A 17367-nucleotide genomic window follows, 5' to 3' on the forward strand; every position below is an offset into this window, starting at 1 on the left:
AAATTGATAATACAGTGTTCTACTTGTTTACTGGAGTTACATTGCAAATTAGCTTTGAGCTTTCTATCTGCTAATTCAATGGGAGAGAGAAACTATTTATATTCTTCAGAGTATTTAAGATAAACCAAGACAGTTGTTTGGAAGGTTATAGTATTTCTGTTATTGAGTCTTGAGATCATTATTTCCAGATCTTTGATAAAGAGGTTTCTGTGATGTAGTATTCAACACCCTAAGTGATAATTCACAATAATGAACTTAAAGGGCTAGCATAACCTTACCATATTGTGTTAAAAATATTGATTTTCATTTTTAATTCCTTCTTTAGACTGTGCACACTTGTGTTCATGGCTCATCTTTGTGTACTGAGCATTGGACAGAGGGAAAGACAGTAATTTTTTAATAAAATAACTAGATGATAAGTGTGTGTTTTAATACTTTTGTTTACAGTATATGGAATGGATTTCCAGAAGCCAAGAAACAACTTTGAGGTACATCAAAGTATCAGCTTTCCTCATTTCCTACCTGTTCTGGTTCTCTTTTGCTAGGTGTTGTTCATCACATACATAACTTTATCCTTAGAAAACACATTATTAGAACACTCCAGGGTTCATTTGTATTATATATACAATTGGGATCCTCCAACTTTCCACTTGCACATAATTATTTCCTTAAAAAAGTCAATATGTAGTTACCTGCTTTATAGACACAATACCGAAAATATTCCATTCACCATCAGAGTGAGTTTCTAGACTTAACAGAGAATGAAAATATCAATGAACTAGTCTGGCATGCCTTGTACCCCACAAATAGTGGGAGCTGGGTGTGCTTTAGTATCTTGAGCTAATTGCTAGAGAACATTTACATCTTCACAAATGAAGTCATTCATTTAAAACTTACAATGATCCAAAGTTTTAAAAGACCTATCACAAAGCAATCCGATTGTAGCTGAACAGAGTAGTCTTGTCTTCCTTGTGCTTCCAAAATGAATAGGTTCTGGTCCCTTTAGCAAGGATCTGGGGGTCTTACAGTGTTTACAAAGAATGTGAATGACAAATGCCATCTCCTCCTCATTGTTTAGGCTCTGGAAGATAATTACTAGCTTTTTCATATAGCTTCCATAAAGAACAGGAACACGAGAAGCTACTGAGAGTTTTTAACTCTAGTTATATCTAGTTGTCTTGTCACATTTTACTAATAAAAATCTTTAAGTGTTAAGGGATAAGGGGGTAAGAGGCATCTTCTGAAGTGGGCATATCCTAACACCAGTTTCCCTTTATAAAAAGCAAAGACTAATGATACTTCCATGTTAAAATGGCCAAGGGATCAGGGTATTCAAGGATGGGGTTCCATTCTTGAACATCAAAATGTGGCAGTGCTTTGTAGTTCAGGAAAAACCTGAGGAGTTTACAAAACAAAAACAGAGAAGACTCAGGCCCACCTAAATCAGCTGAGCCATAATCTCTGAATGGGGTACAGGCACTGGCATTTTTTATAAAAGCTTCCCAGGTAATTCTAATGTGCAGTTAGGGTTGTTAATCCCCTGAATTAGAAGCTGAGAAAGCCCTGGCCTAAGGGCTATATATCTGTAGCTTAGCTGTCTGAGCACTGTCCTGGTGCTGAAAAGCCACCTATTTGATCCCTGGTCTGGGTACCTGCAACACAGGTTGTGGGCTTGATCCTTGGTAGGAGGCATGCAGGAGGGAGCCAATCAATCTTTCTTTCTATCTCTTTTACTCTCTCTGTAAAAATCAATAAAAAATAAAATGAAATAGAAGCTGAGAAAGTAAAGTAAAGGTACTTGACTAAGGCCTGATTAGATTTAGCCGGATAAGATTTGTGTGGAAGTCTTGTTTTCTGTATGCTGCCTTGGGGAGTACTAGAGCTTCAGAATAGAGGACTCATGAAATCAGAAGGTTCAGAGATGTGAAGTGCCCGGAGCGGAGGAATATTTGTAGCTGATGGGCCATGTGGCCAAAGGCATTCTGTTTGACTGCAACCTCCTTCACTCTGAGGAGGGCATGGAAGAAACAGGAGGACAGAAGTACATTCTGGGCCCATCAGCACACACGAGACAGGCCTGCTGAGCATTATGACCTTCACACGACCTGTGTTTCCTCAATAGTCCAGGCTGTTCACTCCACCTAATTCTCCTGTGTTCTTGGAGAGGGAAACTTTTAGTGCATAATCACGAATAACACCTTTTCTATCCACCGGTCAATTTCTTGACTTCGGTTGATAGTTTAGAAATGGATCTTTGGGTCAGTGGGAGAGGAAGAAGAGAGCAGTTTTCAAGAGGAGATTGTACCACAAGTAAAATGTTTCTAAGGTGGTCAAAGAGGCTCCACTAATTTCTTTAAGGCACGAGGTAACCAGTGTTCAATAATTATGTGTTGAATAAATGCAAAGATGGAGCATGTATGCATGCAAGGTGCCATATCTCATTATTTTCAGTTTAATTCTGTCATAAAATGTATGTTACAACAGTCAGAACTTACATGAAGCTTAGGACTAGCATGTGTAATTTATCCAATCTGCATTTGGGTAAATGCCATGCATCATTTACTGGCTATGTACAATGTACTAATTACTATTTTTACCTGTGCCTAAGAGGCTGAATAAGAGGTGCTCCATGACTATGAAGAATCACATTTTCTAGGGAATTAGATATTAAATGTGCTAGGAGGGGTGAGAATAGTCTGACCTGTACTATACTCTGTGTTGAACTGGACTGCTATTTCTTAATAAATTATTTATGAGTGATTCAAATGTGAAGTCACAATAGAGCCTAAGTTATAAAATATGGAACTTCAAAAATATGACTACTGTAAGATAAATATACCTGTGCATACATATCATTCATAAATAACGATAGCCATGGATACAGGAATACTTTGGGGTCTGACTCCAAAGAGAATCAAAGAATTACCAAGGACATTCAGAACAGTGAGGAGTCAGGAATGCAATATCACTGATGTCAAGGATTATCCATGAAAGAGAGAGACAGGGAAAGAGAACTAATGAGGGGAGATGGACAAGACTGGGGTAAGACTGTGGCAGATCCTAAGTCAACAGAACTTGAGAATAATTCCAATTCAAGATACACAATTCTATACAAATACTCAAACTCCCCAGGTTTCCAAGTCGAATAATCAGAGTGAGAACAAGTTTTGAAAAAGTCTTATTCTTGACTACTGTGCCTTTATTACCACCCAGACCAGGAGGAAATAAAATACATAGCTATTCCTTTTATATGCCAGAATGTAATGCAGGAGGAATTAGAAAACCAACATTTAACAATACTTTAGATGAGTCTTAAAGAGAAAAGGACCTATTGTCTGGATGCCTAGAATTTGCACAGAACCTTTTGATACCTGGCCACTAACAAATGACCATGAGTGCGAACAGGAGGCTCTCATTCTTAAAAGATAAGCACCCAGGGAAGAAAGGAAAAAGGGAAGTGGTGGGAATAGAGAACAAAAGCTCAGCAGAACCAGGAACAAATACAGGTGGCAACAAGTTACTTCATTGCTGTTTTTAATAGATCGCTTTTTGAGGGATAGTATTGTTGTGGAGCTTTACATCTTGAACACACTAACATCATGCCATTGCCGAAGAGCAAAGCTTCATACGGACCAGCTGAGAAGTTTTCAGCCAGTGTGCTATGGCAGGCACGGTGGTGTGCCACAAGAAACTTTAACACATTCCATGCCTGACTATTTAGGCAGGGACACTAGTGGCCTCTTCTCCCTTAGATTGTCAAATAAAATAACAACAGCCAACACAACACTGGCTGTCCAGTGTGAGTGGATTTAAATTAAACCTATTTTTGTCAGGTTAGGAAAAAAAAAAATGATATTTTAGATATGCCACAGAATTTACTAAGTAGTTTATGTGTGCCACTAGAGTAGGGGTGTCGAACTCAATCAGAGAAGGGGCCAAAATCTAAAATCCAGCCTAAATCGCGGGCCGAATGGTTTACTGAACAGTCATAAACTGACAATGTCATAAACTGACAGCGGAGTGGAGTGATGACAGCGCGGTGCGGGCCACATTGCAAGGCCTGGCGGGCTGGATTTGGCCCGCGGGCCTTGTGTTTGACACATGTGAAGGGAAAAGGTTGAACGTTGCTGGACAAGATGATAGTTTCATTCAACTGTAATGAGGGTGTATTTTCACATAATTTTTTTGTTCCTTTTCATAATACATATACAAGGTTGAAGAATTTAGGCCCTCACATTGGCTAAGTTTGTGTTTTTATTCTAAATCTGTACATAAAAAAGATGTAAGGTGTAATGTTGGATATTTAGAAGAATGTACCATTTTGTAAACTTTTTAAGTTACATAACTGCTACTCAGATTTAAATTCTACTTAAGAGATGCCACAACACATGGAAAAAAAACCCCTGAAGAATGAATGTCAACTTTGAGTATGCCAGAGGAGAGAATTAAGGGAGAATGATGGGATGGGAATTAATATTCATTGAGCAAATACTATGTACCTCAGCTATATAAGCTTCATGCTTGTAATTCACTTGCTCCTCACAGAGGGTAAGCAATTTTCTGCAGACCTCAAAGTCAGGGGCAGACCCAGGAATCTAATCCAGCTCTGTGTAGTGCCAAACCCAACAACTTTGACTTATGTGGTTCTGACACAAATATACACTTACGTGTCAAGTGATTCTCAATTTCTTTTAGTCAGTGTTCATTGCAAAACTTTCACATAATTGTAAATTACCTGATTTTCTGAAAACAAAAATGTAAAATTATAGCACTCTATTTTGATGATTAAATGATTTTTTAAAGAGCCCAATGATTATATACATGGGAATAGGGATTGATTACGTTTCACAAGAAAATATATGTGCCTGGGTATGTTTTTCATTTTGTAGAAAGTGAGAAATGAAATAGCAATGAGATTACATCTTGGCTAGCCAGGAGGCCTGGTTTAGGGCAACATGGCTTTCAAGCCAGAAGGGTCTCCTCCAAGGGTTGCTTTCAGCTTCCCTCAGGCTTGTCCTAACTCTGATTTTCCTGTATTCTGTCCTTGCCAACACTGGCAGTTGAACCTGCACCCTGCCTTTGGCAATTATGATAATGAAAAGATGATTCTGCAATACTGTTTATGGATATGCTTAACGTTGTAGATGAGTGAGAAGGGGGGTAGTCAATAACACAACTGTGCTTGTCTTGCCTCAGACTTTGAAAAGGATTTGTTAGGTCTTCCTCAGGGCCGGTGTTGCAGTAAGGAATGAAAACACAGTACTTAGCAAGAAATTCTTTGGGTGGTAACATGGCAGAACCTCAAGTGCTGGTGGGAACTCAGATAAAATCACTTGTAAGTGGTAGATTAGGTCACGAGGAATAACAGAGGCCAGGGAAGCCACCTGACTCTTGGTACTCTCCATCTCAGGTTACCTCTGGGTTTCATCAAGGTGAAAGCCAATTACAGTGAGTTTGAGTTGTCATTCTTTACCTTCTGTGAGACCAAACCAGCATCGGGGTTTACGCTATGTTTGAAGAGTCTACCAGGCATTGCCTTTGTGAAATTCCCCTAATATCTCTGAACTGCAACTGCTTCATCTATAAATATCCACTTCAGAGGACTGTTTTGAAGAGCACTCAATTATAATACCCTGTTTCCCTGAAAATAAGACAGTGTCTTATATTAATTTTTTCTCCCAAAGTTGCGCTAGGTCTTATTTTCAGGGGATGTCTTATCTTTCCATGCACTAGGTCTTATTTTTGGAGGATGTCTTATTTTTGGGGAAACACGGTATGTAGAAGCATCAAATAGACTGTCAAACTACAGCGGGAAGGTAAGGAAAGATTTGGGGGTAAAAGATCAAATGAAGGAATTGTATGCATGCATATAAGCACAACCAACAGATGCAAGACACTGGGGGCGGGGGGACAAGGGCAAGTGCTGGGGGGTAGGGGAGGATGGGGGGAGGTCAGTGGGGAAACAAAAAGTGACATATGTACTACTATTTGTAATACCTTAAAACAATAAAATTAAAAAATATATAATATGTGAAAGTTTCAAAGTAAATAAAGTATTGTATAAATTTAAGTTGCTTTTAACATTATTTTTATATTTGGAGTCTGGGAGTCAAGTGGATTTTAAATATGGACAGCATAAAGTCTCTTAGTTTCTGGACTGGACTGCAGCTCTATTGCTACCACTTACTAGCTTGATAGCCTGGCTTCTCTAAGTTAAGTTTCTCTTTCTGCAAAACAGGTATGATAGTATCTAAAGCACTATGGTGATGATTAAATGAGTTATGTAAAATGCCACTCAGTAATATTACAGGAAAAAGGCAATTATTCCTATCATTTTACATATCTGGAAATATACTCATGTGTTTTTGATGCCTAATTAAAACTAAAGAGACAGAATAATAGCATGAGGGGACTTGGTCATCCTCCTTATATGAGTATTATGCTTCATGGAAATTGGAACTATCTGTACATGATGGCAGTCTCAACAAGTGATACTTAATAACCTTTCAGAAACCAGACTTCTAATGGTGAGTTTCTTCCAGACTAAATTAATGCCAAACTAATTTTATTGGTTTTGCCTGTAGTAGATCCAGTCAACCTTCTCAGCCATAGAACAGAATATTTATTCTTGACAATTTTAAAGTTCATCTTACTTAGCTATATTGAATTTTAATATGTGAAATTTGATAAAAATTTGATTCATCCATTTTTATTATATAATTAGCTGAGTCTATTATAATGTAACTTCACCTAGATAAATATAAAGTCTGTTAAACACTAGTAATAAATAATGATTAATAATGTGACTTTGTAGAATAGAGAAAATGGGAAAGCAATATCCTTTCAAATATATTTAGCTGTGACAGTGGTGAAAAATCCAGTAGTTCTTATCTTGACCTTTTGTTTATAAGCTTATCTTTATCTTTCTGCCCTTTCAATGATATTCTTAACATCAGTCTCTTGTCTCTAGAAACAAAATACATTTTTATTTTTTCCCATAGCTTTGTAAGGATATTCTATCATAACATGTGTATGATTGGATTGTTAAGATCATTAAAATAAAATAAAAGAATGGTAGTGTACAGGGGTGGGCAAAAGTAGGTTTATAGTTAATACAATACAGTAATTATACAATAATAAATAACAATATAAGAATAAACTCTTGTTTTGTGTATTTAAAACTATAGACCTACTCCTGCCCACCCCTGTATGTTATTGTTTAGCCAAATAACAAGTATTTTAAGTATTCTTTGATCAGCCATCATAATGAGAAAGTTAATGAGGCTGAATACAGGAAAGCAGCCAAATCTATTCTTATTAACACAAGGTGTAGTGGTTGTTCCTTGAACTGGAAGAGACCTCATCAATCACCTAATCTAAACTACTCATTTAACAGATAAAAGCCAGGGAAGCTCAGTATAATCTTGTACCAGCCTGTAGTTCAAAATCATGATGCAAACTAGGACAAACTATTAACATCATGTTCTGTGACAGACAGAAAAATTCTGAAGAACATTATCTGCATATTTAAAAAGAGATAAAACTATATATATATATATTTTTATTTTATTTTTTCTCATGTGGGGGAGAAGGGTATTACATTTTACCTGATCAGGTGACCATCCTGTTTTGTTTAATACAAGGTGCCCAAAGAATGACACCAATCTGCTGTTTCCTTAGTTTGAGGAAGTTTCCTTATTCATCCAACAATATTAACATTTCTCTGAGCTGAATGTGATTCCAGTTAGGTATCTATTAAAGATCAAAAAGACTAAATGCCTGCCAACTACTTTGATTCCAGAAATATTTTTTTTCCCCCAACACCAAAGGAAAATAAATGGCTGTGGTTTTTTTTCAGTATATTGTCTCCAACACTATACACTCTTAAGGGATTGTTAGGATCATTTATTATATGTAATTTTCATTTTATGTGCTAACTTTAGGACTTAGTCTCAGTTTAAGATATGACTCCCAAGTAGGTGATGATACTGACTGGTAACATGAGACCATCTGTGGTTCACATACAAGAAACATGGCATGTTAAATCCAAAGAGCAAATTAACAAAATACATAAGCTATCTCATAAACAATAGCACAATAACAATAGTCTGCTTGTTATGTAACACTGTCTTGGCAAGAGGCAAACAGAACTCTCCAGTGAGAGATGGTGGTAGTTTTCTCTTGGTTGCCTAGCAATGAGCTGCATGGGATGGGGTCCCCTCCTCCAGCAGGAGGGACAGCACTTTCTAGGTCCTCTCAGTGCAGGGATGATACCCCCACAAAGGCCATATCCAGCTCAAAAGGTTGTCTGCAACCACCGTAAGCCACATTTCCCTGAGTGCATATTGTCCTGCCTCAGGCCATTCCATGTTTTCATGGCCCAGTAAAGAAGGAGTAGAAGGAGGGAGCATGGTCCTACTTTGGGAGCACACAGCACAGTGCTCCCAATTCTGACCATTCCTGCTCTTTTTCCTTGGTTCCTCACTTTGCTGTCTCTGCCACTAGGTTCCCCTGCACTGTGCTATATGGTGTGCTGCTGTGTTGTTTGTCTGTGTGTGAACTCCACAGAAATGCCTATAGAAGAGCCTGATTTAATTTGTTAGATTCATACAATATGCTTAAAGACAAACAAACAAAAAAAGTCAGTGTTTACACTACATTCATCTTTCTTCACAGACATATTCTCAGAGTAATAATTCACTTGTCTTTTATTACTAATTTCTAGGCAAAGAAAATGACTTAGTAGAATTGTAAAAATTAGTGTGTTTGTTTTTTTTAAAAAAACTTTGCTATGTAACTCTGATGTTAAGATGAATACCTCACTTTTATCTGTAAAGTCCACCTGCAATTAAACCAATTTAAATGTCTGAAATGTCTGCGTGCCTAAAGCATTCTTTATTTGGAACCAGAAGTTTTCTTGCATAAGATAGTTCATGAGATCAAACAATTGCTAATAACAACGTATTTAATTACAGAGTTAAGTTTTCTTTGGTTGAAAAGATATTTAGGGGAGAGGAAGGCAACTAAAATAAAGAACAAAATTTGATCCTACTAGAATGAACCAGCAATGGTGGTGTCTCACAGCATAAAACATTTTCTCTAATCTCAGGTAAAGGGTGAGTGAGGAGCGTCCATCCAGGTCTTGCCTGCACAGTGGTGAAGAAAAGGGAGATTGGACGTAAGACTTTATTTTGATGGAAAGGATCGTAGTTTTATAGTATTTGAGGGATGCTGGCATAAAAAGTAAAAAGAAGCCATAAGCCTTTCTAATGATTTGTGGTTGCACAGTAATATTAAGAAAGTAAATCAATAGCCAGAAATTTATATAATATGAGTGAGTGAGCAAGCAGTACAGAGGAGATAAGTAGGAATTACCAATTACAAACTATCGAAATGCTAATGTAGTATAAAGAGCATGTGTGTGGAGCCAGGAGAGCCTACACTTATGAAGCCTCACTGCTTATTTGTAAGGAATGATGCCACAGACTGAAATTGGCCTAGGTCAGCTGTAAGGGGGCAAAAATGTAAATCTAATGAGTCAGCAAAAAAGAGCTAGTTGTTGTTCAGTTAGAGATAAGAGTAACCATACTTATTTTGACATTCTCCTTTTGTTCAACCATGATTTAACTGAGTTGTGCTTGTTTAATAAATATGAGAAAATACTTTGTAAGTATAGACATGTTATCTATATATATATAAAAGCCCAGCGACCAAATGACTGGAATGACCAGAATGACTGGAACCACTGGTTGCTATGATGTGCACTGCAGTGGCCAACTGGCCCAATCAGGCCCTGATTGGCCCAGTCCAACCTCCTGTGGCCCCTTCCCCAGCCACTCCCATCCCTGGTTGGCCCCCCCTCACTCTGATTGGGGTGGGGTCGGCTGGCCAACCTCCCAGGGTTCCTCCCCCTGGGTAGGCCCCCTGATAGGTCTCAATTGCTGGCCTGACCAAGGGACCCCATCCATGCATGAATTCATGCACTGGGCCTCTAGTACTAATATAAAAACATACTACTCTATTGAAAGGTCCTTCTTAGCTATATCTGGCATGAGACAACTTTATCCTTACTCACTGTTTATGACTGTCAGTTGGGATGAGGTATGGGAAAGCACAGTACAAATGAAATAGTGCCTCAAACATTACCATTCCTACTACTATCATCACAAATGATAAATCCCAGGTGTATTAGATGACACATAGGATAGATAATTATGACAAAAATAACTTCCTTAGGAATTACCCTGAAACCTCCCCTCTGTGGTAGACATGGAGACAACACCCTCTGCAGTCCTTGATTTATCACTTGCATTGGGCTTATGGAATTATCGCTAATTCTAAAGAAACATTATTCTTTATTCAATATGGCACACTCTGAACATGACAATAAGTAAATGATTCCTACAAATCAAATATTTTTCTTAGAATTGTTCGTGTGTGTTTTTTTTTGGGGGGGGAGGGGTTTCTGTAATCATGAAAGAGCCCCAAATCAGTAATGTCACAAGGAAAATTGTTATCCATGTCATTGGGACAGAAAAGAAAAAATAACTGGCATTTATTGGAGTACTAACTACATACCTGAGTAAAGTGCTAAACATCATCTGTGGAATGAGACTGTCGGTCCAAATTCTACCTCCATCATTTAGAACTATACAAATTTCCATACCTCAGTTTCCTTATCTATAAAATGGCAATAATAAAAGAAACTGCATAGGTTTTAATGTGAGAGTTAAATGAGCTAGTATATGTTAAGCATTTAGAATACTACTTGGCACATAATATCCCTTACCTCTCGTCTTCCTTCTCATTCTCAGTAACCTGTCTGCTCAGAATTTCACAGCTGAGAAGCTGTGGGATTGGCATACAGTGAAACTTCAGCCTATTCTCATGGACACTAAGTGATAATAACTGACATGACCAAATGCTTTTTACAGGATTTAGAGCTCATCTTAGCATAAAAAGTCACCAAGCAACCTCACCAACAATGAGACTTCAGTTTAGCATGTTCTATTATATAAATTTGTGAGGAGGAAATTGGTGGTGGTGGTGGGGATTCTTTGTTAAATAATCTACTTATATAAAAGCCTAATATGCAAATTGTCCCCTCAGGAGTTTGACCAGGAGAGTGGTAGTTTTATTGCTCCCTATGATGTGTGCTGACCACCTGGGGGCAGTGTGGAACATGGCAGGTGGCCAGCAGAGATGGCGGGGCACTGAGGGAGCAAGGGAAGGAGGAGGTGGGGAGGCAGGGGCAGGGGAACTGTGCAGTGGTGGCATGTGGTTGGTGAGGGAAAGAGGAGGTGGGGAAACAGGGAGGCCTAGGGACCCTACCCGTGCATGAATTTCGTGCACCAGGCCTCTAGTTGTTTAAATAGCATTAAAAAAAAATTGCTAGTCTTTGAAGATTGAAGGGAAAAACTAAAAAAATTGAAAAATTAACTCTCAGTATAGAAAAAAAACTCTCTAAGAACAACCAAAAAATTAAAAGGCTATCCTTTTTTGTTTATTTCTAAGTGGAAATGTTTTGTACTTGTTACTTAAGAAATTATAAAGTTAGAAAGTTTTATCTCTTAAAATTTAGAAATTCTTTCAAAGGCATGATGAATAGAAACATTCTTAAGACTTGATATTGAGTTAAAAACCTCTCTAACCACTTTCCAACCTGCTACCTCATGACGAATAGTTACTATTAATCATGAAGTGAATATGATTTTCCCTTTACATTTCATGCTACATTGAAGATAGTTTGCAGTGTTTTTCAGACTTGCTGGAATTGCACAGAAATAGTGTTTTATAGTAGCAGATGTGTGACATCACATGAAAAACCTGTAAAACTTTTACATGAAAACCACATCTTCCAAGTCTCCACTATCGTTTTAACTGTGGTTTCGTGGTTCTCCTCTCCGTCTGTGCCAGAGAAGGCAACTTTGCGTGAAAACTGTTCCAGAAAATTGTATCTTTGGGACCAGCTAGTTAAGCAAATTGTGTAGCTGCCATTGAAACCCAAATGTACCCAGCAGACATAATTTCACAAAAGGGGAGGAGAAACCACTTTTGTACAAAAGTCACAGCTGTTCAACTCTACATTTTGTGGGTGTTTTTCTTTTTTTCTTTTTCATTAAAACATTTTCCCTTTCTTTATGAGCAGTGACAGTTACATTTCTGGTTAGCAACTGAGGACATTTTAAGATGTTGCTAAGTGCTGTACTCTCATGGATTTGATGTCTGTCAGGAAAAATTGGGTTAACTTCTCTTTGGTGGTACATAGAGTGGAAACTTGGTCCGTCTGCTCTGTCTGTAAATGAAATAAGAGAAGATGTAAATGAAATAGATGAGGAAGGGCCATTGTTCTCTAACATACAGAGCTGTGTGGATGCCTCTACTGCTCCAAATGAGTGTTGATATTCTTACATTAAGGTCCACACAATGGCCTCCACCTTGTTCAAATCTTACAAATCTTGCTCCCAGTGGTCAGCTGTCCAGAGCCCTCCAAAGTAGTGGGCAGTGGAGCTGACGGCTCAGAATGCTTGGGTCAGAATGCTGTGCATCCTGCTGAGGCCGTATTAGATGGGAGCCAGAGAGGACACTCCCCAATGACCCCTCATTCTTTTCCACTAATAAGTCTGAGGCTTGTTTGGACCATGATGGATTATGAACACTAAATCTGTGGGAGGCATTTTGAGCAGTGGTTGGAATCTGGGCTCTACAGTCAGACCCCCTGGGTGCAAACTGGGACCATTCCTCTCTGTACTGTGTGATACTGGGTAAGTCCCTTAACTTCTCCAGCCAGTTTCCTCAATGTACCCTTAGGACAATTTACCTCCCTATCACTAGAGGAAGGATTATAAATAACTGTGGTAAAGATAGTTGGGCACTAGCCCAGTTCCTGGCACATACTTGGTAGACAGAAAATGTTAACTATTTCAGTGCTATGATAAAGAGGATAACTTTTCTGATGTTTAAATATATTAAACCTGTAACTTTAACATTGACTTTGCACAAGACAGAATCATGGCTCAGGAAGGTAAAGTCAGGAATAGTGGTTGAAAGCTATTCAACCTAGGTTTTTCAGTTTCAGGTTGTATAAACACTTTCCTGTTATTGATTGCTGGAATTCCTAACTGCCTGGCTGTGGCTGACAGGAAAATCAGTGTCTATGCAACTGCGCCAGAGGCACAGACTGATTGCAACCTGACATGCCCTGCCGGTGACAAAGAGCCCACTCTGCAACTTCCACTCCCAGATGTCGGTCCATTGAAGGGAGTGACTGACTTCTAAGCTGGACTTCTAATGTCCTTGCACAGGCTTTTTGTCACTGGATAGGAGGCGAAATGTTTTTCATATTTTGTCACTAGCACATTCAATTGCATAATGAGGGTATAATGAAACATCAAAAATGATACAGAAAATGTTCTGCAGAGAATACATCATCCATCATCATTAGTAGTACTAGGGAATCAGCTTTTTCTTGATTATAGGTTTATCATAAAGACGACCATGGTTTATAACATTAACTATTTTTTTTTTAAATCCTCACTCGAGGATATTTTTCCATTGATTTTTAGAGAGAATGGAAGGGAAGGGAGAGACAGGGAGAAACATCAATATGAGAGAGACACATAGATTGGTTGCCTCCTGCAAGCATCTGAGCAGGGCCAGGGAAACTGCAACCAAGGTAGGTGCCCTAGACTGGAATCAAACCCAGGACCCTTCGGTCTGAAATCTGATGCTCTATCCACTGAGAAAAATCAGCCAGGGCTAACATTAACTAAATATTAAAGTTGCAAACTAGAATGTATGATTATTTAAGGTATTGAAATTAATGTTATCACTTCAATGATAAACTGTCTTAATCTAGGCATATTATATTTTATATTTATGACTAGAGGCTTGGTGCATGAAATTTGTACACTGGGGGGGTTATCCCTCAGCCCAACCTGCTCTCTCTCCAATATAGTACTCCTCGGGAGATGTCCAGCAGTCAATATCCCTCTCAAAATCTGGACTGCTGGCTCCCAACTGCTTGCCTGCCTGCCAGCCTGATCACCCCTTAACCACTTCCCTGCCAGCCCAATCGATGCCTAACTGCTCCCCTGATGGCCTGGTCCTGACCAACTGCCCTCCCCTGCTGGCCTAGTCCTACCTAACTGCCTTCCCCTGCTGGCCAGGTCCCACCCAACTGACATCCCCTGGCTGGCCTGATCACGCACAACTATCCTCCCCTGTGCCATCTTTGACCACATGGGAGTGGCCGTCTTTAACCAAATGGGGCAGCCATCTTGTGTGAGGGTGTGAGGGTCAATTTGCATATTACCTCTTTATTATATAGGTATCTACACTACAAACTTGGTACAGCAACTTAACCAGACACTTACTGGTTTGTTTGTTTTTTTCCTGTATAAGTTAGCTATAAGAAATTAGACTTTTTCCAACAAAAATACTCTATGGACTAATAAGGATAAATGACTACAATATTCACATATCTGTTCATGGAGATTTCACAAACAAACCTAATATTCATAACCAATATACCTTGTGAAAATAATAGTGTCTTAGAGATGAGATTCACATTGTTTTGAACAATTAAAACAAGCCATATAGACTGGCATAGTCCAATTCAGATGGATAAAGTATATTTGTTGTGGTGGAAAATATCTCTCATTTCAAGTAATATTATATTATATAAAATAAATTGAGGTATTTTAAATTTCTGGTTAACTTTTCCCAAAAGATGTTTTTTAAAAATATTGGGATATAGCTGAAACCAGTTTGGCTCAGTGGTAGAGCGTCGGTCTGCGGACTGAAAGGTCCCAGGTTCGATTCCGGTCAAGGGCATGTACCTGGGTTGCGGGCACATCCCCAGTAGGGGGTGTGCAAGAGGCAGCTGGTCGATGTTTCTCTCTCACCGACGTTTCTAGCTCTCTATCTCTCTCCCTTCCTCTCTGTAAAAAAAATCAATAAAATATATTTAAAAAAACAAACAAAAAACATTTAAAAAATATTGGGATATAATTCTACTTAAAATTGCCTTTATGTTTGTATGAATGAATGATCTCATTTTTTTTGCTTGGTCTGATAATGCCCACACTGGTATTGATATACCTTACAGTATTATGTAATGGGAAAAAGCCAAGAGAAGTAATAGAATTGGTTGCAACTTGAGGAACACTAAACTATTAGACTCACCTGTATCATGATTCCAGCTATTATTTGGAATCTAAAACTGTTAAATGCCAGTCTGATCTAACATAGGACATGGCTGATTAAAATATAAATAACTTCCTGATTATGGTGGTGATACCCAAAAAATAAAATGGAAAAATGTAGTGAGATAATAATTAAAGCAAAAACAAACAAAAGAATAATGATAATGAGGACAACTTTCTTTTAGAGTTATAGTCAACGTCCAATTCAATAATTAACTATAAGCCAGCAGCATATCTTTACTTGAAGAACACACACCTCAAAGATCAAGAAATTAGGAAGCATTGTTTCCTGACATATGGATGTCTCACTTCTATGACAGATAATTAGAGCAGAGAAGAGAGGTTTGAGTTAAATATTGTTTCCCGTTTTGGATGCCAGCTCCAAAGGAGTTGAGGAAGACATGGAAAAACAATCTGAAGAATTAGAATGAGGCAGGGGTCAGCAAACTATGCTCTACAGGTCAAATTCAGCCAGCTGACTGTTTTTATAAATAAAGTTTTATTAAAACATAGCTATGCCTATTAATTTAAGTGACATCTATGGTTGCTTTCAAGCTACAATGATTGAATTAAGTAATTGTGACAGAGGCCATATGTCCCCCACCCCCTGCCCCAAATATTTGCTATCTAGCTTTTTAATGGAGTTTGCCAATATCTAGATTAAGGAAAAGGTTCTTATTCTCTAAATTTTGCAAGGAAGTGCATCAAAAATGAGATCTGGCATATCAGATATCTCAGTTCTCTTCCTCATATGAACTGCCTTGGATTCAGATATAATAAGCTTTGGCACAGTACAGTTAGATCCTAGATCGGGCCTAAACGGGCAGTCGGACATCCCCTGAAGGGTCCCAGATTGGAGAGGGTGTAGGCTGGGTTGAGGGACACCCGCCCCCCCATGCATGGATTTCGTGCACCGGACCTCTAGTTTTGAATAAAAGGGTTCATAGAGGGGATAACTCATATTATACCAGAATGCATTAAGGCAGTGCAACCTTCAATAATATAGAAATCCAATCTACAGAAAGAATACTATTAATTTGAAATGAGATTATAAGTGAACAAATATCTAAAATTTATTTTTTCTTTTAAATGGGAAATATGGCTGCTTCATTTAATTGTCTTTGAAATCTGATTTAATAGACCATCTCTTCTATACCTCCGGTCAGCTCCCAACATTTTTATTGTAAAATGAAAAGCAGTTATTTACTTTGATATCTTTAATTATCACTCATTTAGAGGACAAGGTGAAACACACTTTTCCAATTGGTGTTTTAAAGTACTGAGTCAAAGAAAAGGAATGACAAATTAGGCAGCTGGAAGAGGCAAGAAATAGCTAGCTAGTGCTGCTCGAGTCTTTGTGGATACTTCAAAGTAAGATGAAAGGGAAATAAAGGGACTGTTAGCCACACATGCTCCATAAATGAAATACTAACACAATTTCACGACACATTAATAACAAGTTAATATCACTCTTGGAGACTTACTCAACATAATAAGTGCCATATATGGGATCATCGATTTTTTCCCAGCCATATGGAAGCTCTGAAAAATAAAAAAGTTATTTCTTTTAGTAAATAAGTAAAATACATCACCATTGCTAATAAAAAGTAATATAATTTAATTTTTCGTGAATTGCAGAAATAATCTACCAAAGGGGAGCAAAGCATTCAGAGTCAGGACCAAATGTCAGACCATACTGTAGGAACTATAAGAAGCACCGACTTGAAAATTGGCAGTTAAAACAGAGCTGTCTCCTTTGCAGATGTACTGTGTCTGGCCGTTTATCCCCCACCAGGCAGGAGGATGGCATGTCATCACGCTATCACCACTAAGGCAATACAGAAGGCGCACTGCTTTCCTGAAAGTGCGTATAGCTTTCTTATTTATGTGTATTGTTAAAATGATAGTTTCAGGATAAAGATCATATTTTGAAAATATATTTCTGAAGATAGCAAATATTTTTTTTCTGGTGAATGTAACACAGACATTATAAATTCTCAATTGATATCCCACTAGTCAAGATGGTTAGCTTGCTGTTCTCTCCACATGGGTCAGATTTTGAGTACAGCCAATATACTTTCGGGCATATTTTTATAAAGTCTAAAATTCTACTCACATTTTCCTTGACAATATGGTTCATATTTCTAATTCTCCATAGGTA

General features: G+C 38.1%; 1 protein-coding gene across 8 annotated transcripts in view; it reads right to left on the reverse strand.

The window, feature by feature from the left end:
• MAGI2 (membrane associated guanylate kinase, WW and PDZ domain containing 2) overlaps positions 1–17367 on the reverse strand; it is a 1098541-nt gene that overhangs the window by 330029 nt on the left and 751145 nt on the right. For all 8 annotated transcript variants that reach the window (XM_084897036.1, XM_084897035.1, XM_084897034.1 and 5 more), the window contains exon 7: positions 16691–16748. In XM_084897036.1, the coding sequence (XP_084753162.1) occupies positions 16691–16748 (58 nt within the window). The remainder of the gene's footprint in view (positions 1–16690; positions 16749–17367) is intronic.

The sequence above is a fragment of the Pipistrellus hanaki genome (assembly GCF_964339955.1).
Source record: "Pipistrellus hanaki genome assembly, chromosome: 10".
NCBI classification, from domain to species: Eukaryota; Metazoa; Chordata; class Mammalia; order Chiroptera; family Vespertilionidae; genus Pipistrellus; species Pipistrellus hanaki.